The sequence below is a fragment of the Pelmatolapia mariae genome, linkage group LG16_19 (genome assembly GCF_036321145.2).
Source record: "Pelmatolapia mariae isolate MD_Pm_ZW linkage group LG16_19, Pm_UMD_F_2, whole genome shotgun sequence".
NCBI lineage: Eukaryota > Metazoa > Chordata > Actinopteri > Cichliformes > Cichlidae > Pelmatolapia > Pelmatolapia mariae.
The window spans coordinates 58,281,996-58,303,461 of record NC_086241.1 but is presented as its reverse complement, the minus strand read 5'-3'; the positions used below and the strand labels follow the sequence as shown (position 1 = coordinate 58,303,461).

The following is a 21,466-nucleotide window of genomic DNA, read 5'->3' as shown; positions in this document are numbered from 1 at the left end:
GATAAACACAGACGAAAAACACAAGTAGTTTCACAGTTATATTTAAGTCAACTTTTCGTGTAAAGTTGACTACCTGAGAACCAGACTACTTTTTCAGTTTTAGATTGTTAAACCTATAGGGAGAGAAATAATGCATGCCGTGCCTCAAATCGTTCTTGGTGCTACGTGGGATGCAAGGTCCGTTGAAAGTTTTGAGTTTTCATATTTCCGACAGCATTTGAAAGCACCATCGTAACTCTTCGGACAGACGGCGGAACCAGTGAAGGAATTCGGGAGTTGCCAGCGCCAAGTTCACATACCGTCAAGAAGGAGGAGTTTTCAGGTCATCTTTAAAAAAAAAAAAAACAAGGAGGGTTAACTGTAAGTATTTACTCCCTTGGTAAATATCTACCTACACTTTCCTCCCAACACAGTTGTTTCAGTGTTAGCGTTAGGTAGTTGACAAGAAAGCGGAACTAGCTAACTAGCAGGCCAGCACGTACATTAGCCTGTTTAAGAAATTACCCTCTCGGATTTTACCCTCTTTGCGATAGCTGAGCACCACTGCAAGTTTTCAGACAATGTAAGACAAGTTTAATTCGCTTTGATAAACTGTTTGACATTTGTCTCTTCCTCTTTTGTAACTTTTTCATTGAGTTTAAGAAGTGTTGTTTTGGAAACCTCTCGGCCCCAGTGATGGTGTACTGGGTGTGGGACACTGCCTGAAACTACGGGGGCTTCTTGTAATGCTTTTGGTTTGTTTCTCATTCAGGCTAACGTCACCTGTTTATCAAGTGATCCACGTTACGTGGCCACTTGGCAGTTAACCACAGTCAGGTGTGTGGATACGTGTTACAGCAGGAATCATTAACCACATGTCGTATTTTCCTCAGTGTCTTCTGTCTTGGTAGTCAGAAAAACCTGCTTTTATCGTCTATAAATAGTGGAATCAAATGTCGCAGTTTAGGCTTTGCTTGTCTGGTATGATGTCATAGGTCCCCTTGTTTGTTATTAGTCAACCCTCCTACCCAAAACATGACACACTTTCCTCCTCGGCATAATAAATAGGTTGTCTTTATTCAAGACAGCCTGTAAGGACAAATCGTTGAACAATAAAACATCAAGAGTGAAATGAGGATATGTGTTCAACGTGATTGGAATAAGACGCCACCTGTGCTCCAATCAAATCTGGAGGAACAGGTTTGGGTAGAAGAACAAGAAACGCATTTCCCTGTGTGGTGTTTGCCACTTGTGCTTGGTCAAGTGAAGAAACTGCAACATGAATCGGTATGTTCTTTAGCCTCGGTTGTATTATTTCCTTTGTTCCTCTGAACTAACATTTTTCTGTTTATATTAACTGTGGAATGAATTTAAGGGTTGGGTACCTAGTTTGGGGTGCAAATAAACAAAATGTAATATTTAAGTCATATACTTGGTAAATCTAGTCACATATGTGGCTAAACACAGAGAAAAATTGCTATCAGTTTATAAAAAGCTCTGCTTTTACTATCACATTTCATTCTGTATTGCTGACATGTTCATCTGCCCTCATCGTGGCTATCTAAAGAGTGTACGTGTGTGAAGGAGTCCACCTTCATTGTTATAATTGTAAACTCACATCAGTGTCTTGCCAAGTCCAATAATCGGTCAGAAAAGGCAGTGAAGCCTGAGTGAATAAAGTGCACTCTTGTCCAAAAAACAGAAAAAAGCAGAGTCAACAACATTAAATCCTCTGCACTGTCTGCCAAGTAGAATATCCATGTTTGGGTTTTTTTCTTTTTTCCTTTCCTTTCCCCCTCAGGATGTTTAGTGGCTGCAGGTTTGAAAGGGAACTTGAAGTTCAGGGGTTATTTGCAAAACAGGAAAGTGCCACTTGAACATTAACAAGGAAAAGCAGATGACAGGGAAAATGTGGGGGAAAAAAGCAGCAGTGTTTGCATCTAAAAACTCTAGCCTTGGAGTAAATGATTCAGCTTTGTTTTTATAGTTTACTGCTTCTGCCCTTGACAGTACAGTGATAGGAAAACAAGCTTAATTCTTTGCTTATGATGAGCTTTATCTAATGTTGCCTTGTTCATCAAAGCTTGTCTGAGGCCATTACGCCAGTCATTTTTAGCATATCCCATGATACGAGACTGCATGAAGGTCACCTGACAAAGTAATTTTGTTTGGATTGGATTTGTATCTGCTAAACTCCTGCACGAGGTAACATCAGTCATTATGTGATCCGAATTATAACTGCAACAATTAACACACTTTGTTCCTCTAAATGAATTGCATTGAAATGCACAATACAATTTTGCAGACAGCTTGTTCCTCGTGTATCCTGTTTTTAGATCTCTAACAAACATAAGCATTTTCCATTTTCTTCTGATCTGTTTTCATCTGTCTTGTTTTGACTGAACTATTCATACTCTGCATTGTTTGAAAACTACAGAGGGCACAAAAAAACAGGCAGTTTTCACACTTTCTGGGTTTTAGTTGCTAGACACGGTCAGCTCTTCCTGCTGCTGTTCACAGCTTCTTGATGATGCTGCCTCATGCCTAGCCTGCTGTTTTTACAAATTGTGCATGATCATGAAATCTGAATGTTGATCTGAACAGAGCATGCACTGAGCTGGCAAACATGGACTTGTGCATCCTGATGTGATCAGCTCTGGGAGTTAATCACATCCAAGATTATAGTAGTAAAACTGCTGTGTGTGTCACTTTGTTCTCAGGCATTACCAGTTTTTTGGTGACTGAGTAACTGACAATGAAGCTTCTTAAGAATTCAGTGTTTAACACAGAGGAAGGAAAGTTGTTTGATTCACATTACAAGGCACCTTTTTTATGGATATATGACAGGACATGGATTTTATAGATGTTATACTGTTCTAATTAAGTCGATTTAGTGTTTCAGTACATATGCTGACCATAAAGATACTAGTGAGTGCACAGCCTGTTATCTTATAATCACATTTTGTCATTAGTTTCGTGTTAAACCAACCATAGAGAGCATCTGCTGTTATATAATTATTCTAATGTAGCATAACAGTTATGTTATAGGAATTTATGCACTTCATTTTCACAGTTCTGTGTTAAAAGTAGCTCTGAGACTGACTTAAGATGTAAAAACTCACTTTTTATTTTGTCATATCAGTTTATGGTATCATGATTTTTTTTCTTTTCCAATTTTATTTATTGACGTACACTGCATCTGTTTCATGCAGCGGGAGGTTGATGCATTTTGAAAATTCTGAAGAAAATCACAAGCTCATCACTTAGTTGTAGTCGAATAAGTTAACAAATGTAAATACCATCATAAACATCTAAATATTCTTTAAGGACTTTATTTCATGTGTTTTTTATAAACTTTTACTGGTTATTTCATTGAGCTGCAACCTTGAAATGTCTAACAATAACCAGTGATTTAAATTCGCATTTATGTATCGTAGGCAGGCACGATAAGTGTGTTTCCTGCTAGTTGCCACTATCCAGTCTCACGCCTCTGATTTCCATATCACAAGCTCCATATCCAAGTTCCCTCATTGTTGGCATACATGATTCTACTAGCCATCCCACTGCTAAGCTTTACATGCTTTATCCGTAAGCCTGCTCTGTGTCCAGACTTGCAACACTCCTTCAGGGGAAGGAAAAGAGCCTGATTTGTTTGGATTTTGCATCTTTTCTTTCCCTCTCCATATGAGTGATACAAACAAGGTGAACATTGATTGCACATTTAAATGCTTAACCTTTTAAATGCGTCCTCTATTTTTAGTAATGTAAAACACTGAGCCTTTTTTTCTTTTTCTTTTTTTTTTTTTTTTGGTGGTCTTTCCAAACCTTAACACAAGGATTCATTTATCCTTATTTTTAAAGCATTAATTGTTCTACATTTATGGTTCACTGCTGTAAAAATTTTGTCAAATCAGATTTGATAACTTCGTAGCGGGTTGTCAATGTGAGGAAACTTTCCACCACACAAGATTTATCTACAAACAAGACAGGAAACAAAGTAGACCTAACATTTAATGAGTTGTAATTTCTATAAGCACACATCTGTAAGCACAATATATGCAGTATCTGCAAGCAACATCATTTTGATACCTGAAAATATCAGGTTTCCACTTCTCCTATTCAACAGGCTTTGGTTAAAAGGTTGAAAAAAAAAAAAGAAGTCAGAAACCATTGGTTTGTTTTGATAATGACTGGTGAACGGGAAGTGTGGCCTTGATATCCTTCATCTGCTATTGTAGATATCGTGGCTACATCAGAAGCCTTGACATACCAGCTGTTGTCAACTGTTTTATTGCAGGAAATTCATGTAAAAGAAGCTTATTACATATTATATAAGTTACATATTGTATAACCATGTTTGTTTTTTGTTCTTTAAATTTTGTCAACTCTTGCAAAGTTCACACTTAAAAAATAAGTTGCAATTTCATGATAATTGATGCACTCTGATGCTATTTAGTGACCTTTGAACTCTGCCCCTCTTGCAGGCCTCAGACTATTGAGCTCAGTAAGACGGGAGGAGCCTCCAAACAGGACACCAGCAACATGGATGATATGACTGTGGAACAGATGGCGATTAGGGCCAACCAAGTGACTGATGAGGTACTGACTCATAAACAATGCATACTCACACCTATTGTGTCATCATCTGACGAACTGTGAAACTTCCTTAAAGTGAGTTTGTAATATAGAGTTTGTAAATGTACGAATGTCATGCAGGGAAATGGATTATGCTGAAAGGGAGGCACTTCATAAGTTTGCTTATATGCTCTCTATATGAGCTTTTCAGTATAAATTTTCCTAGACGCGTCAATTTAATTTGGCTACAAGGCAAAACACATCTGCTGAATTTATTCCATTTATTTACCAGTATAAAGGACTAGTATATGTATTTGTAGGGTTGGGTAGGGTCAGTGTAGTATAAATGGTAGAAATTTGCCTAGAGGCAAGCCAAATTTATATAAAAATTAAATTTGTGATGAATTGGTAATGAATGAATGTTTACTTGGATTCAAATTTAGCATTTAATCACAGCAGCCAAGAATTCCTAATAATTAGTTGTAAATCACATAATTCTTCAGGAAACTTCCCAATAAATAATTGGGTAATGACTTAGAAATTGTTTATCCCCAGACAGCATTCAATAAGTGATCACAGTTTGAATATAAAAAGGGATTTTCATTGAGTGTTGCTTGATGACAAACCAATGCTAGGCATCCAGAAGCCTAGCATTGTTAGTCCGGGCATCTAATACGTCATGCATGCAAAACCACAGTTAGATGATGTACAGGAGAAATAACCAGGGTCTGACTGAAGGTTAAAACTATCCACCAGTTAGCACCTATGAAAGTTGTTTTTGAATCCTTAGAAAACAACATAAGCTATAGCTCCAAATTTGGCATAAATACCTGAGAGAGATATTGGTAATCTTATTTTAACTCTGGCAGGTAAGCTCTTGAATATTTTATATAGTATTCATAAGTATAAGCAACAAATCTGAAATATTTAAACCGCTAACAGTATTCGTAGGGTGTGTGTGTGTGTGTGTGTGTGTGTGTGTGTGTGTGTGTGTGTGTGTGTGTGTGTGTGTGTGTGTGTGTGTGTGTGTGTGTGTGTGTGTGTGTGTGTGTGTGACTTTACGCCTAATTTAACCTGATAGCTCCCTTACCCCTCTGGTTTTGACAGTTTGAATGTTGTCAGCTATATCTTAGTGTTTTATTATCAGGGAGATAATTGTTTAATCAGCACTTCAGGGTATCATATAATCAGCCATCTGAATCAAATGGAAGCAAATTAACCTGCTAGCTGAGTTTGTAGCTGTGCATTTCACCTTCATGTAATTTTTACTGTACTAATTATCTGTGGTTTTTGTTTCTTTTTCCCTTTGTGTGCTTTCTGACTTAACCTGCAATCTTCTTTTAATCTTTCTTCTGTCTGCTGCTGCCTGGTTGACGTAGGAGAAAAGAGGAAGGGACAGGGCTTGGGAGGGTCCTTCTGCTAATGCTTACCGCTCTGGCTTTGGGTAACCACTCATGTCATTCCTGAAACGCTGTCATGCAGGGACTGGTAATGTGTCAGGGCATCACAGGAATTAGTTATACGACCGGATTATCTTTAGGAAGCTAAATATGAGGTGTCTTTCTAATATCACGGCTGTTTTGCAGTCATAAAAACTAGGTTTAAAGACTCTCGAGGCTGTAAAATTAGTTAAATGTTTATGATACTCTCTGATAATCCTGACATATTGCAGCCAGTTAATACCCATAAGCAATTTTCTGCTTCTCTGTGTGTAGAATAACAACTGTCATGCATCTCACCTAACTTTACTTTCAATTAAGCCATTCCTAACAAATAACAGAAACACCTCAGGATTCATCTGTTTCTCAAAGAATTGTCGCAGCACCCCGATCTGGAAAATTTGGCTAAGACAGTGGTTTCAAGCTTAATTAGCCAAGTTCAAGGATTTTGGGAGACATAATGTAATGTTTATCCACCCAAGTGATGTTCTGGCTAAGCCAACAGAAACCTGGCTGAGCTCATCATATCCCTCTCGCCAATTCTGTGTTTGTCTGTTTCTCAGCTCACTGATTAATGTATTCAGAGCAAACATAACATAGAGAGAATGAGGAATCTGGTCCTCGCGCTCTCGTTAGCAGTTCATTAGTGATGGTAACAATGAAGTCGCATATGTGCTTCAGTCCTCCACTCCTCTGGATGCTCTGTTCTCTTCGCAGCTTTACTATTAATAGAGAAACAAAAGCTGTAACTCACCTGAACCGACTGCATTCCAGTTCACCGCCGTCACTTTTTGTGTCTGTGGGTGTATTTGTATTGTTGTCCACACTGTCCTTGGAAATCTTTAGCTTTTTTTTTTTTTTTTGTAAGCGTCATCCATCTCACCAGATGGACAATTAACACACATTTATTTATTTATTTATTTATTTATTTATTTATTTATTTATTTATTTATTTATTTATTTATTTATTTATTTATTTTGGGTGTGCACATTAGAAAAGTGACGCAAGTATACCATGTCAGGATGCTCAAACATTTCAATTACCAACATACGACAGAAATACAGCACATTCTCACAACTGATTGACTGGAACAAGGAATGAGTTAGTTTTTCTTCAAGAATTTAAAAAAAAAGGAAAAAAAAGCCGTCAGTTCAGAGTTGTCAGATTTAATTTTGTGTTGAAGGAGTCTGAGTGAATCAGTGTTCACTATCAGCTCTATTGCTGTTGGTGCATACACTTCTCCCCCAATGACTTCAGAGTGCAGAGGAGCTTACAGCTGAGCAGTGCTCTCAGTGCAGGGAAATTAAATCAGACAGTATACCATATTAACCTATAGCTCCATACTCTTAAATGTGGTTTTATAAATTTGCTGGTATCTACTTTCATTTATCTGTGAATATCAGATGTGTAGCATCTTCCCTGTTTTGCTTATCACTTGCATCTTTCCACTTTCCTTATTCTCTCTCTCTTGTTCTCGCTCTCTCTCGCACAATAATCAGTGTATCTGTTTACATTAGCAGTTAAGCAATCCAAGTTTTAAAACTATGTGTATACTTAAGTTCACAGAACACTGCCGTGTTAGCTGCCTCTTATTTGTAGCATGGGATTGCGCACTAATTGAGCCAGATAAAGCAATGCAGCAACCCTTGTTGCAGCATAAGAAGTCTTAGGTGTAACTACAGTTACTACTAGAGTTTTTCCAGTCTGTTTACAGATTACTTTTAACTAGAACCTCGAATTCTCGTTACACTCTAATGCCTTCTGTTTGTCTTTTGTTTTACAGTCACTTGAAAGCACACGGAGGATGCTACAGATGGCAGAAGAGGTGAGACTTTATTGATTTTGCTTTTGCCAATAAACCACTGTGATATATTCAGTGGAGTGTTGCTGTAGCAGCCAGACAGGTTTTTTTTTCGTTTGTTTGGTTTTTTTGTTTTTTGTCATAGGCCATTACCTGAGGTGGGATCAAGAACTGTGGATTGATTAAGCATCCAGATTTATAATTTTGTTAGTATTTAAATGCCCAAACCCTGATTGGGGATACCTAGACTGTGCTGTTGCTTTAGCAAAGCATCTGTTACTCCCTGTCAGTTTTTTGGCTGAAACCAGAAATGTTGGTCCTTGTTCTGCTCTCTGAGAGAGGCTGTGTGAGCTGGAGGGTTTGTGTGCTTGAGCTGTAGACCAGAACAAGGACACAGGATAAAATGGCCACTTCCCTTTTATCCTAATTCTGAAATCTAACAAACTCTTGATTATTTTAAATGCATAAATTAATTTGTAGACATTTGACTTTTTAACTCTTGTTTTTCAGAGCAAACAAACAGGCGTCAACACAATGGTGATGTTGGACCAACAAGGAGGTAGATGAAGACGTTTTGTTTGTTTGTTTGTTTTTTTTGTTAAATATTATTTGTGGTATTATCAAGACAATTACTGGATCCTAATGATTAAGTTTAAGGAATTGCTGAGTCATTTGTTGATTTAAAAAAAAAAAAAAAAATACTTGGTGGTCAAAATTAGCCAAATAGCATAGCCTTTAATGACAGTTTTTAACTTTCTTTGTCCCTCTAATTTTGATGATTTAAGAGTACAGATTTCCTGATTAAAAATTAATTTTTTTTGCACCCAAGGAAGACATGATTGTACAAAACTTTTTCTGGTATTTAACCAAAACAAAAAATTAATTGCAAGAAAAAAAGTGTAAAGATGCTTGAGAATGTTATGCCAGTAGAAATATTTACTTTCTAAACTAATTTGCACCAACAACGGTGGCTGCAGGTAAGTTGGGGGGTTTACACATCTGAATTTGCAGCATCCAGGCAAATATATTCATTGTCGTACTGAAATTCACCATTCATAAAAATTGACCATTGTTATACTTCTTATTTGAGTAAGATTTGCTTTAACTTTCGAGTGCTGTTGCAGGTTTATGTTCCATGCTAAAAAATTGTGTATTTGTATTTATTTATTGCACTAACTGCAGTATTTTTACAATATGCCTCTTTTCTGCTGCAGTGGCCCAGTTATTGACCCAGTTTGAAAATTCCCCCAGGGATCATTTAGTATAATTAAATCTATTCTAAAAATGAATAAATCAAGGTGATATTTAAAACACAATTTACAACCGTTTTCTAGTGCATAGCAAGCAGAGTTTGACATGGTGTGCTGTGCCTGTCTGTTTTAGAACAGCTGAGCCGTGTGGAGCGAGGCATGGATCAGATCAACCAGGACATGAGACAGGCTGAGAAAAACCTTACCGACCTCTCCAAGTGCTGTGGCATCTGTGTCTGCCCCTGTGATAGGTATAGTGTATACTTGGAGCTGCCGAGAGATCTAAATCACTGACTTTTGGATCCATAACACCCTTTTTTTTGTGCTGTGCTGGCTTGTTTGTTCATTGTGTGTACGTGACTGTTTTTTATGGGGGTTCACAATGATACAAAGCAAACACACAAGCAGTCTGTGTAAAACTGTGAAAACTGCATTTTACAGTACAACCAGTTATTTTTATTTTGGTGTTGTACAAAAGTAAAAATTGCACTAATTTCTTTTATGCATGTTAAGTGACAATTGAATTACTTGCACTATTTGCACTGACATAAAACCTTTCAGTTTTGCTCCTTAATACAAAAGCTGGACTTGGTTGCAGAATATTTGGTTGAATTTTTAAAAATTCAAAGATGCAGGTTGTTTTTTTTTTTTTGTTGTTGTTGTTGTTTTTTTTAGAATGAGAGGACAGCAGTTGTCTGCCAAGCAGCATTTCTCCCGAGAATCTATAGAGTATTCTAAGTATTAATCCTTCAAAGGATACTAAACATTTACGTTTACGCTCTGGACAGTCCCTGTCTAGAGCGTAAACGTATGTAATGTGAACTTTATACAGCTAAGTTGTGAACATGGGGCTTTATTCATTCACATTTTCAAGGAAAATTAACAAGACCCTCGGAAAATGTATGTTTTAGCTCTGTGACCCTCTTGCTTACAACTCTTAAAATATTGAATATTATTTGCTTAAAGATCTCCACAATATCAGTGGTCAGTCAGGAACATTTCTCACGAATACATGATTAGCTGCTGTGGTCCAAATGTGGCTCACAATGTCTGTGTGTGACATAAGGAGAAAAAAAACTCTCTGCTTGGCAAATGTACATTTCGTGGTGAGAAGATTGCTGATTAAATTTGTGAGCATTACCAATCATTTATGGACAGATAGGAAATGTGATGGTGTTCCAGCCAACTTTTTAATGTGAGCCGCATACTCATCTGGGCTAAATGCACTTAAAACCCTCCATGCAGCTATGATTTTGGAGTGTCACTTTGTGTGCACATTGAGATCCTATGATGGTTTTAACATGGCAAAAAAAATCTTCCCAAAATGCTTTCACTTTGGAGAAGAAGATTCTTTGATTATCAAGATATAAGGTAGGGAATCTTTTGAGCTTGATTGCTATTACTGAACATCTGTAGTTGTTGCAGTGACTGAACTTAAGTACTTCTGCATTTGTTCGTGCATTCTGACACGCTGTTTTTTTTTTTTTTTTTTTTGCTCCAGAGTGTCATCAATCGAGAATGACTCACGATATAAGCGTACCTGGGGTACTGGAGGAACTGAAGGTGAAAATGATGCAGATGGCTCAAAAGTGGTCTCAACACAGCCTTCAGGCGTCCGCAATGGCCAGGCTGCCCAGGTTAATGCTGCGGGACCATCAGGCCCATACATCCAGAGGTACTGTCCTGGTTATTTTACATTGCTAAAACTCTTGAACTTTTTGGTGTTGCCAAAACTATTGCAGAACATATCAAATGTATACATTGCAAATGTATAACAGAATAACCAATGATGCACGTGAAGATGAAATGGAGGAGAATTTGGATGCGGTCGGCAGCATCCTTGGCAACTTGAAAAACCTGGCTGTGGACATGGGAAGTGAGATAGACAAGCAGAACAAACAGATTGACCGCATCAATGACAAGGTAAAAATGGCTTAAAATCACATGAACCTCTAGTAAATGTGAAAAGGGGTCCAAGTAAATTTACTTTACTGATCCATAAAACACTTAGTTGCTGGGTTTTGGTTTTTTTTGTTTGTTTTTCTATCCTCCCCCCTTAATAATTTGAATTGTATGTAGTTGATGCTCATGTCTGCGTCGACTCATTGCTCCATATGATGGGGTGTTACCCCCTCATGTATATCTGATTTTTGTAAAAACATGGATATGTTCTTACAGAGGAAGAGAATGGAAACTTACTCATAAAAATTTACAATTGATAATAAATTGCTACTTGGGGAAGGAAAAACAGCTGTATAACTGCCCCTTTCCACCTGTCTGTGTCTTTAGGCGGACATGAACAAGCTGCGCATTGATGAAGCAAACCAGAGAGCCAACAAGCTCATCAAATAGACGAGAAATCCCGCTTCTGCTAGTTTTATCAACCTTGAGCCTCTCTCGCCACACACACAGACACACACACACACACACACAGACACACACACACTCACACACTGTATATTTGTGCGCATCTGCAAACATACTTTGCAAGTAAAAAGAAATTCTCTCATGAAGAAGTTTTGCCAGTAGTGTGCCTGCCTTTATCGCACTAAGTTGTAAGTAGAGTGAAGACAACTTCTTAGACTGTCCACCACTATTCACACCCTTTTACACACACGCCTAGTCATGCTGGACTGTGAGAAACAGTGTGAGATACTTCAGTAAGTGGCTGACTGCCTATCACTGCTGTTTGATACCAAACTACATACATGTAACCTTCACAGGGAGGGAAGTGGCACGTTTGCTGCTTTCCATTTTGTTTTGTTTTTTTTGTTTGTTTGTTTGTTTTCTTTCTCATCTAAGTCAAGAATAATGAGCTGTTTTGTCGATGTATGACCATTAACTCATCAAAACTGATAAGCTGTTGTCTCCATACAGCCTCATGTAGTTTAAAAGGAAACATCAACTCTGGTCTGAAATGCATCTTACTCAAATCCTTATAGGTTCATTGTGTAATTAGGTTGATTGTATCATGTGTAATGCTTTGATATTATTTGCTTATTTAATTACTCATGAAGCAGAAATGACTTGCGAATAAAGTTCTCTTTAACACTTTGTTCCCATGTCATTTATGCCTGTTCATATAAAAGGGCTATTTAAAAAATAAAAATCTAATGTTGTACCTGAATGAAAGAATTTTGATGTTATTACTACTTAAAATTTCTGACAGATGGGGAGTTAAGGTCATTGTAATTACTTGCTACAAATAGATGACCTGTGGTTAGAAACATTGTATAGCAATCACTCGTCCTTCTTATGAGAAGGAAGGTCTGCAAGGATCATGAGGTATGTTTATCATTACCTGCCCTGAAGCGTTTAGTTTACTTCACAATAACACTGAACTTGGGAAATGTAACAGTGGGTGAACAGCAGTAGGTGAACTACTCTCTTCCATGTTCACTGTTTCTTCACTTTGATCACAGTGTTGATGTAAATACTGTTTAATTGCCTCTAGTCATCAGGTTTATCTGATTTCTTAACTTTGTTTCCTCTTAATGGTTAATGGAGATTAGTAGCTTACAAGAGGAGACGTAACGTGTGCAGGGTTTCTACACGTGTCCAATGTGTAGAAAATTCCTCTCAAATTTGATAATTGCGCAACTGTTCAGTTCTGAACCACAGATGAGCATTGTTTAACCTGATGTGAGGTCTCTTTATGTACTGGGTTCAGGCCAGTTGGTTACTAAAAACTTGGCATTTTAAAAACAATAGCTTAGAGAAATGAGTCCAGAAAACATTCTGATTTTTAAAACGTGGGGAAATCTGTAGGAACCCAATCAATCTTATACACGATGTACGGTTGTGTTGTAACAGCCACTGCATCGTAAAAGGCTCCTCTTACATGTGTAAATAGTCTTTACAGCACAGCTATGGTATAATATCATCTGACGATGGAAAGGAGAATTTAAATTTGTTTTGTCGAAGCTGTACCCAGGCTGAGAAATCGTCGCTGGCAGCAAAAATGCAAAAAGTATACATGTAAGTGAAAGTTGTTAAAGGGGTAAACAAAGAGGCACAATAAGTCCTGGTGGGTTGTATTAAGGCTCGCTGAAGAAAATTGGCCATTGATAAAGGGATACAGTGTGCCAAAGTATCTCTCGTATGAATCTTCTTGCTTATTTGTTTTGAAGAAAAATTATAATTTGTATGCTGTGCTGCAGGCATATACCTACTCGGTTTGTAAGGATTGAAATGAACTGTTTTCAGGGCTTTGTATTGCTATAAGTGATCATCCTCAGCCTGTTACGTATGAGCTCGGATCTAATTAGTCTATTCTAAAGCTGCCTTGCTGTCTTGAAGCTGTTTATTCATTGTTTCACCCACAGCCACTGGAATGTAAATACAACCGTTTTGTGTATTTTAAATATGTTCATATGGAGCTCATCTTATCTGAAATTAGCTCGGTGACTGGATGACTGCTTAAAGTGAAAATGCCTTCTGTTTCATGCTTGCCACTGTTGAATTGTTTATACTCAATAAATCTATTCTGAAATTCAATTGAATGCACTTCTTTTTTGATGTAGTGACAATAATTAAAGACTGCATTCATTAAAAAACAAAACAAAACAAGCTTGTATATTATCATAATTTTAATTTAACTTTATTTCAAAATGTTTTTGTTTTTTTTCTTTTTGTAGGTAGGGTCAACATTTTTGGATATTTTACATACCTGGAAAGTACAAAATGCAATTTTAAAAACCACTAAACGGAAAAGGCAGGTAGGGAAGGTGTGAAGGAATAACAGTGTGGATGAAGGTGACAAAGTCGAAGTGTCAATCTGTAGATGTATCGACCAACAAAAAGCATAGTGAATCTGTGGGATGCAAGTCTCAAAACATTTTTAGGTGCTAAAAAATTTGAGTAGCATGGACATGATGTTCTGCTGGCACAAGGCGCACAGAAGCTTCTGTAGTTTGTGTTCATACAGCCACAAGAAGATCATGGCTTTAACAATTGCTTTAATCTGTAGACAGAGATGCTACCATGTTTCCTAGAAAACACTTGAGCTGAACATTTATCCTCCTAGATTTGACTTCCATCGCTTCAGTGAGGTCACTTGAGTTGGATCATAATTCGGGGACAAGGCAAAACGGCAGTGAGACTGACAGAGTCCCCATCCTGGCATCAAAGTATAAATGCAGATCCATGTACTGTACATACTTTTAATTAAAATGCTGATTTCTGTAATGGCTTTATTGTTGGAAATTCCCATATGAACTTATTTCCACTCCTTACATTCATATTAAAAACACATTCCTTCAGCTCCGTATGGCTACTGTACGATCCTCACCTTGGTTGGGGAGCATGCCTGGTCCTGTTGTGTGGTGTGGAAAAGCAGGAAAGGCTCATGCAACCCTTTGCTTTCTTAGACTTTGGCTAGTTCTATAAAACTTCAAATTATGATGCAGGCTCTCATAAACTGCTTTCGTGAATAACAGCACCTGGTTTAAATTCTAGTTCATTCTGATGCTAACATTTTGTCGTCTTTTAGCATTTCTATTTGTGTAATGAATAAAATCCAACTTGCAAGACTAGAGGGGTGTTTCATAAAGCAAGGACTGCTGGTTGAAGGCTTTTTTTTTCTTTTAATAAATCAAGAGAGGTGTACATGGGCATGAACACATAACGGGGGTTCTGGGGCAAATGCAGTACATGTAAAAAGCCCCTAACCTCCCATCATGTTGTGCTGCTGCATGGTCTTTTATTTTCATAGTTGTTTTGCACCTCTGTGTAGTCATTTACCCCCTGTACTTTGTCTTTGATCGTGACCCAGTTGTCAGATTAAATACTTGGCTTGTGCTTTTTTGTCTTCTTGACCCATATTTTTTATTTAGCCTTATTTGGGTCAGCATGTTTCTGTAATTAAAAAGTACAAACCTGAAGGTATTTATCCAGTATCATGTTTTTCACAAACCAAGTAGTAAAATTCAAAGATGGAGAAGTTCTGATTTCTAAAAAAAAGTTGCCTTTTTATTTCGTTACAATAAAACTTCAACTGCACTTGAAGTTTTAGCTTTAACTGCACAAAGAAAAACAGTACTCTCATGGGAACCCGTGAAGTCATAATTACAGGTAAAGACCTGCAAATGAACAGTTCAGTGTTGCAGATTTGATCCCTATTTTGTGAGTCTGAGCTCATCACTGACCTACAACTCCATAACAAAAGCTGTCTTTTGTACATGGCAGTGATTGTGCTTATTTCTGCTTTTTTTGTGCGTTTGAAAACGGTAATTAAGATGATCTGTGACTGTAAATGCTATTGATTCTTGATGCATGTAAACCTGAATAACCACTGCTTTTCTGAGCCACCTTTATGAAGCACCCCTCAGATATTCCAACACTTTTTACGTGTGTCACTACAAGCCAAAGTTGAAGACAAACAAGGCAGGTCAAGTTGGTCTTGTTTGAAGTTTTAAGAATATGACAATAGCACCATATCAAACTAATGTAAAGCATACTTCATGCATCTGCATATATATATATGTATATATGGTATATGTTGATGGATAGCTCTGAAATTTAAGTTTACACAAGTGTTAAATATATTTCAAGCTGACAGACATGAACACTGCCACAGTTCAGTTGAGAATAAACCTGAATGGGTCCTTATTCAAAACTGACACACTGTGGTGTCACATGACCGCTCGTGCGACGTCGGTAAGCAATTTAAAATCTCAAGTCAATCATTCACAGTGCATAGAGCATTTAGTTTGCATAACTGCAGATATACTTGGAGAGTGTGTGTGTATATACTGTACAGCACTATGCTGAGGTTTTCTCATCCCCAAATCTTACATGGCATTTACAAAGCTCTTAAAAAAAAAAAAAAAAAAGATTATTAAACTCTTTAGTGCTCCAAACTCAAACAGCACAGTATTACAGTTCACAACCATTTGATAAGGCAGGTTATTAAAAGTACTTTTCAGTACTCTTGAGTCATCTTCATTACAGGCCTTCATGTTATACATGGCTATATCAAAGCATGCCTTAGTGAAGCGAAAAAAAAAAAAAAAAAAACTTCAGCTAAATTAACAAAATGAAAAGTTTTACAAACATTCTTTGGTTGTGTATGAAGAGGAGCATTCCTGTGCTTTAATTTAATGCTTTCAATTTGGCATTTCTTAAAAAGAACAAACAAAAACAGTGGACCATTGTAGTCATACACTGGCTTAAATACAGGCAAAAGAGTGATGACTTTACTACAATATTTATGGTAATTCTCACAAAATAATATAGAAAATCTAGTGACAAAAAGCATACTCTGATTGATTGTACACATAATACTTTCTCTTCCCAGGTTGCCTAGACAACCCCCTCCTCCTGATGGCCTTCCCCTCTCTTTCACTTCTTCTTGGCAAAGCGGCTAAACTTCTTCTCCTTGTCTTTCTTGGCAGAGCTGGGCTCAGGGAGTGCAGCTGAGGAGGAGGGAGGGGGCAGGCTCTGGGCTTTGGCCCCCGAGGGCCCCGACGCCTCCTCTGCTGCCAGGGGCTGAACGGCCTTTTCCATGGCCTGGCTCCAACGCTGGAGCTCTTCCTGAAATTAAACACACACGCACACATCGCAGCGGCTTAGAAAGGGAAGTCCACCTCCAGAGGGGCAGTGAGTGTTTTGGTCTCCCGGTCTATAAGCATAAACAAGCAGAGGTGGCCACGCTTTTAACAATTAAACTTGAAATGCTGGTGAGGTTAAATTGGGGTAATGTAGATAAAGACAAACTCACTGTCAGCATTCTTATTCTGTGAGGCTTAATGATTCCCGTAGGGTAAATTTCTCGCTAGCTGATAGTGATTCAGAAAGAAACACGAATAACCTCATTTATGTCAGATTCTACAACCTTGCCAAATTACTTAGACATGGACAGCAATGCTAAATGGAAACAGTTCAGAAAATTAAATGCAAATGCGTAACTGCTATCTGTAGCATTGCAACCTGTGATTACTGCTTTACATAGGGTCAGCTATGAGATGTCCTTTGACCAGAATAAATCAAGTCCAGGAGAAAGTCCGATGTAATTCAACTCACCTCGTCTTTACACTGGAACAAAAATTCGCTGCCATCTCCAAGCCTGTAAAAGGTTAAAATTATATAAATATTAGAAGCACTTATGTTTTACATTAAAATCGCTAGAATGAAATCATGTTAACACCCAGAAATTTCCCTGAAATGGGCAAATAAGTGAAAAACTCTTTTACTGGCCTGTCTGTGTATTTCTTAACAACCACTAGATATTTGAGTGAAATTCATATTAGTAAAGCAAATGCATGTTCTTTATTGCACATGTGGTGCAATAAACCATGGTGTCAGATATTGCCATTTTGTCAAAGGCGCTGGCAAAATTAAGATTACACACCAGTTGTCCTTTGAACTTGCACCTGGTTTAGCCAATAATGATAAATAATTATTTATGGATGCTTGTAAAGGACACACTGGCTGACCTTGATGTTTTTTAGCTCTAGAGTTGATGCGAGGGGGGGATATTTTAATTCACACCATGACCTTTTATCAAACCTTAGCAATTACTTTTTAGTTTCTAACCTAACCCAGAAGCAAAAACAAAACAGTGAATTAAATCAGCTGCTGCCTAATGGATGTCAAACTCCAAAGCCACCTCTTGATCCTTATAACACATGCTCTTCAATACTAGACTATTATTTCTCAACATCTAACAATGCCAGAGATTAATGTTGTAAAGGGGCCCATATGTCCCAAGGCATCAGTGCTGAAGGCCACCTCGTGTGTATACAGAGAACAACAGTATTTGACGCCCTGAGACAAAAACATTCGTATTCAGAATTTGTTAATATCAGTGCATTGTTTCCTGCCAACAACTACCACACCACCCTAAAGCAGAATATATTAAATCCCATGTTTTACAGTTGCCAAGGTGCTTTTTTCATGCTCCTTTGATTCAAATAGGACTCAATCTTAAATTGATCTGCCTAGTTTATCCCTCTGAGGACTCTATGTGAACCATGTTTGTGCATCAATGCTGTAGTGTGAAGCAGATTTGTAGTTTTTTTGTTTGTTTGTTTTTTTCTGGAAGTTTTCTTGGTCTCCCATATTTTTCATGTCTTCCACAGTTTGCCTTAACTATGATTTTCTTTTTTAATGGCTCTTTGGGTTTTGTAAATTGCAAGCTGAAAGCACATTGATGTATTAGCTGCTTTGTAGACATCAGCAGTCTTTGGTTTCAAAACTTCAGTCAGCTGCTTAGGACAACCCATGGCTGTTGAGTGATACCAAAACTTTAAAAGTCAGAGAATTTATCAAACTCTGACAATTCCTTATGACAATTAATATCTAACCAGTTAAGATCTGAGACCATTTTATCAAAGAGCTGAGCAGTCCTTATATTCATTTCTAATTTGCATATAAATCTGTCTTGGCTGCTTGTTTTTTCCTTCATGAAAAAAATCAAGAGGCTGTGGTTGATTTTTAAAAACCAGAGAACCACACCAAGGTAAAAACTTGCTAAAGTAAACCTTCAGTGCTACAATCCATTCTGAGCAGAGAATTTAATTTATTCAACTAAATTCAACGTGTATTGATTAAGACTTGTATGCGTGAGGAATGTGAGTTTGCATTTAGCTTCTATCTCTTATTTAAAGGGAATAGCTTTGGGAATTTTTTTTTTTTTTTTTTGCTCCCTTTGCAAATGTTAAATGGTAATAGCAACATCCATATAACGCTGTTAAATATAACACTGAAGTCAGAAAGTGGTGAGTTTAGAAACAGCTTACCTCTGTCCAAAGGTAAAGGAAGAAAATCCACTTTTTCGTATCTCTAAGTCTGATTGAATAACTCCCCATTTGGGTAAGCTGAAGAGGTTTTGGTGACAAAGGGCTATTTCTCAGCTGTAAATGGGACTGGGGGCTGAGGGGTGTATTCCCGATGTCTCTAGTAACTTCCAGTAAATGTAATGAAAATTCAGTCGGGTGAATTTTTATAGCACCTTTTGCTTCTCAAAATAAAAAACTCTGGAGAATACAAGTACAAACCACCTTTTCTTGTAGCTCTTAATAAGTCAATTTAATAAGGTCTTATATAGTATATTTACCTTTCCGAATAACATGACTCAGGTAAACCTATGATGTAATTCTTACCGTAGTTTGGCGACATGCTTCTTTTTCTTGTAGTTGGTGAGGATCTCCCAGTTGGCGTTGGTGAGGGGCAGGGGATCCTCGCCATGATACGTCGTTCCGTGGCCAAAGCTTTTGGCATCCTTATAGACTGAGAGCTGACCGGGCTTTAGCACACAGTACAAGTTGTTCCATGACCTGACAGTGAAGAAGAGGCAGGAGCAGGAAAAAGAAGGACTTTAACATCATTTCAGGTTAATTTCTGGCAAGAACACGAAATGAATTTCATTTAATCCCCATTAAAGAGCAGCTACCTCACCACTCCATTGAGACTTCATTTTGTGAGAATTAATTTTAAATAAACCTGCAAAACCCACTGTTTTGCGATATCTTTAAATAGGAGTAATATTATTTTCTTATAACGAAGTCCCGCAAGATCCCTGACAAAAAGCACTTTTATTGTAGGGCTACTTTTGGTGGCTTGTTTATTGAAAAATTGATTTAAAGCAGAACTGATCCATACTTTGAGGTAAAGTATAGATCTCCTTTTGCTGTTTTAACAAGTTTCAAACTTACCCGAGTTGGTTTTAATCCATCACAATGAACACAAATTGTGCTGACTGGTCGGTTTTTGTAACGCTTTTTAGGTGTGGTGTGATTTCGAAAGCACTGTGCGGTCAGTAAAATAAGGACAAGTCTCGATGTTCACCGTGACGGATGAACAAACATAAGCAAGTAATAATAGGCTCATAGATTTTCCCAACATAAAGAAAGGAAACAATGCCTGGAATAGTCAAAGGCATGATGTAAAGACCATATTAGAGGCAAACACAGTGCTGTGGTCCATTTGTTATCTACCTATTTGAAGCTTTTTTTCCTGAGCCCTCTACATCATGTTTGCGGCTCAACATGCCCTCCTGCAGCACAGGCTGGCCTCTGAGGGGGTCCGAGGGCATGGTGGCTGCTTTCTCTGGTTCCTTTGGGGTCACCACCGAGACAGAGGGCTCCAGCTCCAGGGAGGCACTCTCTCTCATTTCTGACTCTATGGGCACCGTCGAGTCACCGGCCGTCCCCTCCTGCAGACCCGAACTAGGCTCCGCTGCACCAGACTAAAGCAAAATAAATAAATGAGTTCATGAGAAAGTGAACTTGTCTCCTTAGAGAAGAGATGAGAGCTGATTTATTCATTGAGTCAGTATGCTGAAACAGAGTTGACAACATTATAAATACAGAAAGCTTGTGCTGATTGAGTGCGGTACTAACCAGAGTCTGTTCCTCAGCAGTATAGAGCTGTGAAGATTCTTCCACAAAGCCTGTGTCTTCTCTCCTAAAGGAAACAGGGCAGCATGAGAGGACTTTTAAGAACAGCAGGTGTGGAAGTGTGTATGTGAAAGAAAGAGAGATCAAATGCGACTCATTAAAAGTCTGCAAAACATTGCATTTGGCTGCTAATACTTTTTTACTTTAGCCTCATGCTCTGCACAATTTAGGGTATTAATATAAATACTTTTATTTTTAAAAGACTAATTTCCTTTAACAGATGCTCACTGCAGTTTTTTGTATTTCTCTCTGGGGCTTAACAACAGAAGGATTGACTTAAAACTACACTGCCTTTCTCACCAGACTTACACTTTAATGACACTGCTACCAATTAATACTATGCCCTCATGCATATAGAGTACAAACATGAAAGCCAGTGTTGAATGTTTACCTGCTTTCTTTATCTGAGCGTTGCCCATCTTTAATGAACTGCTCCACCTCCTGCTGCTGTTTTCGCAGATCCAACAACTCCAACTGCAATACAGTGGCGAACGAGGATCAGTAACCTGGCTAGCTACAGGGTAAATGAAACGTGAAGTAATCAAATTACTGTAAACCACGTGTAAGATTTTTTGCATACCGTAGTGAGGCGTTCCAGTGCGGAAAAGCGTTCCTCCCAGGTGGCGGTGGATTTCTCGAAGGCCTCGTGCCTCTTGAGGAGCTTCTCAACCTCGTCCACGTTTTGACCCAGGTCTTTACTGGTCACGTAGGGCTCTTGAGCGATCAGCCACGCCTCCGCCACAGAAGCGTCTCGTGCAAACTGACAGACCTCCAGCACTAGACGCAATGAAGCCACATCATCATGAGAAGTTTAAGATATAAAAGGCTTTCTTTTAGATGTGTTCATATTATGCGGCGATCCCTCACTTGTAAGGTGAATGTTATGACTCGGGGGTGGATTATGTGACAAATTGGGGCATTGTTGGAAGTAAGCAACTATTTTTGTATCCTTGTTGTTAATGGAGGCTTCTGATGAACAAAAGCCTGGGAGCTACTTTCTGAACAGGGATTTATACGCATGA

At 38.1% G+C, this 21,466-nt stretch overlaps 2 protein-coding genes across 5 annotated transcripts in view; one reads left to right on the top strand and one right to left on the bottom strand.

Annotated features, from left to right (window-relative positions):
• Nucleotides 1-236: 236 nt before the first annotated feature.
• LOC134645788 (synaptosomal-associated protein 23-like) lies at nt 237-13,546 on the top strand. Of its 3 annotated transcripts, none has more exons than XM_063499380.1 (8): nt 237-360; nt 4,464-4,578; nt 7,778-7,819; nt 8,306-8,354; nt 9,179-9,296; nt 10,547-10,720; nt 10,824-10,968; nt 11,335-13,546. In XM_063499380.1, exons 2-8 carry the CDS (start codon nt 4,522-4,524, stop codon nt 11,395-11,397), a joined length of 648 nt encoding a protein of 215 aa, XP_063355450.1. In that variant the 5' UTR covers nt 237-360; nt 4,464-4,521; the 3' UTR covers nt 11,398-13,546. The 3 variants fall into 3 exon arrangements, with proteins under 3 accessions (XP_063355450.1, XP_063355449.1, XP_063355448.1); XM_063499379.1 differs by lacking the exon at nt 237-360 and adding an exon at nt 399-562; XM_063499378.1 differs by lacking the exon at nt 237-360 and adding an exon at nt 894-1,266.
• Nucleotides 13,547-13,629: 83 nt separating this feature from the next.
• sptb (spectrin, beta, erythrocytic) overlaps nt 13,630-21,466 on the bottom strand; it is a 43,169-nt gene continuing 35,332 nt past the window's right edge. For both annotated transcript variants that reach the window (XM_063499999.1, XM_063500000.1), the window contains 7 exons: nt 21,025-21,221; nt 20,836-20,918; nt 20,388-20,451; nt 19,983-20,233; nt 19,149-19,322; nt 17,068-17,110; nt 13,630-16,578 (listed from right to left, as the gene is read on the bottom strand). In XM_063499999.1, coding sequence (XP_063356069.1) covers nt 16,387-16,578; nt 17,068-17,110; nt 19,149-19,322; nt 19,983-20,233; nt 20,388-20,451; nt 20,836-20,918; nt 21,025-21,221 — 1,004 coding nt within the window. In that variant the 3' untranslated portion in view covers nt 13,630-16,386. The remainder of the gene's footprint in view (nt 16,579-17,067; nt 17,111-19,148; nt 19,323-19,982; nt 20,234-20,387; nt 20,452-20,835; nt 20,919-21,024; nt 21,222-21,466) is intronic.

What these genes read in the sequence shown, in the direction of transcription:
- LOC134645788 (XM_063499378.1), top strand. An exon ending in TGCTACAGATGGCAGAAGAG is followed by an intron (nt 7,820 to 8,305) that starts GTGAGACTTTAT and finishes CTTGTTTTTCAG; the next exon opens with AGCAAACAAACAGGCGTCAA. An exon ending in GATGTTGGACCAACAAGGAG is followed by an intron (nt 8,355 to 9,178) that starts GTAGATGAAGAC and finishes TGTCTGTTTTAG; the next exon opens with AACAGCTGAGCCGTGTGGAG.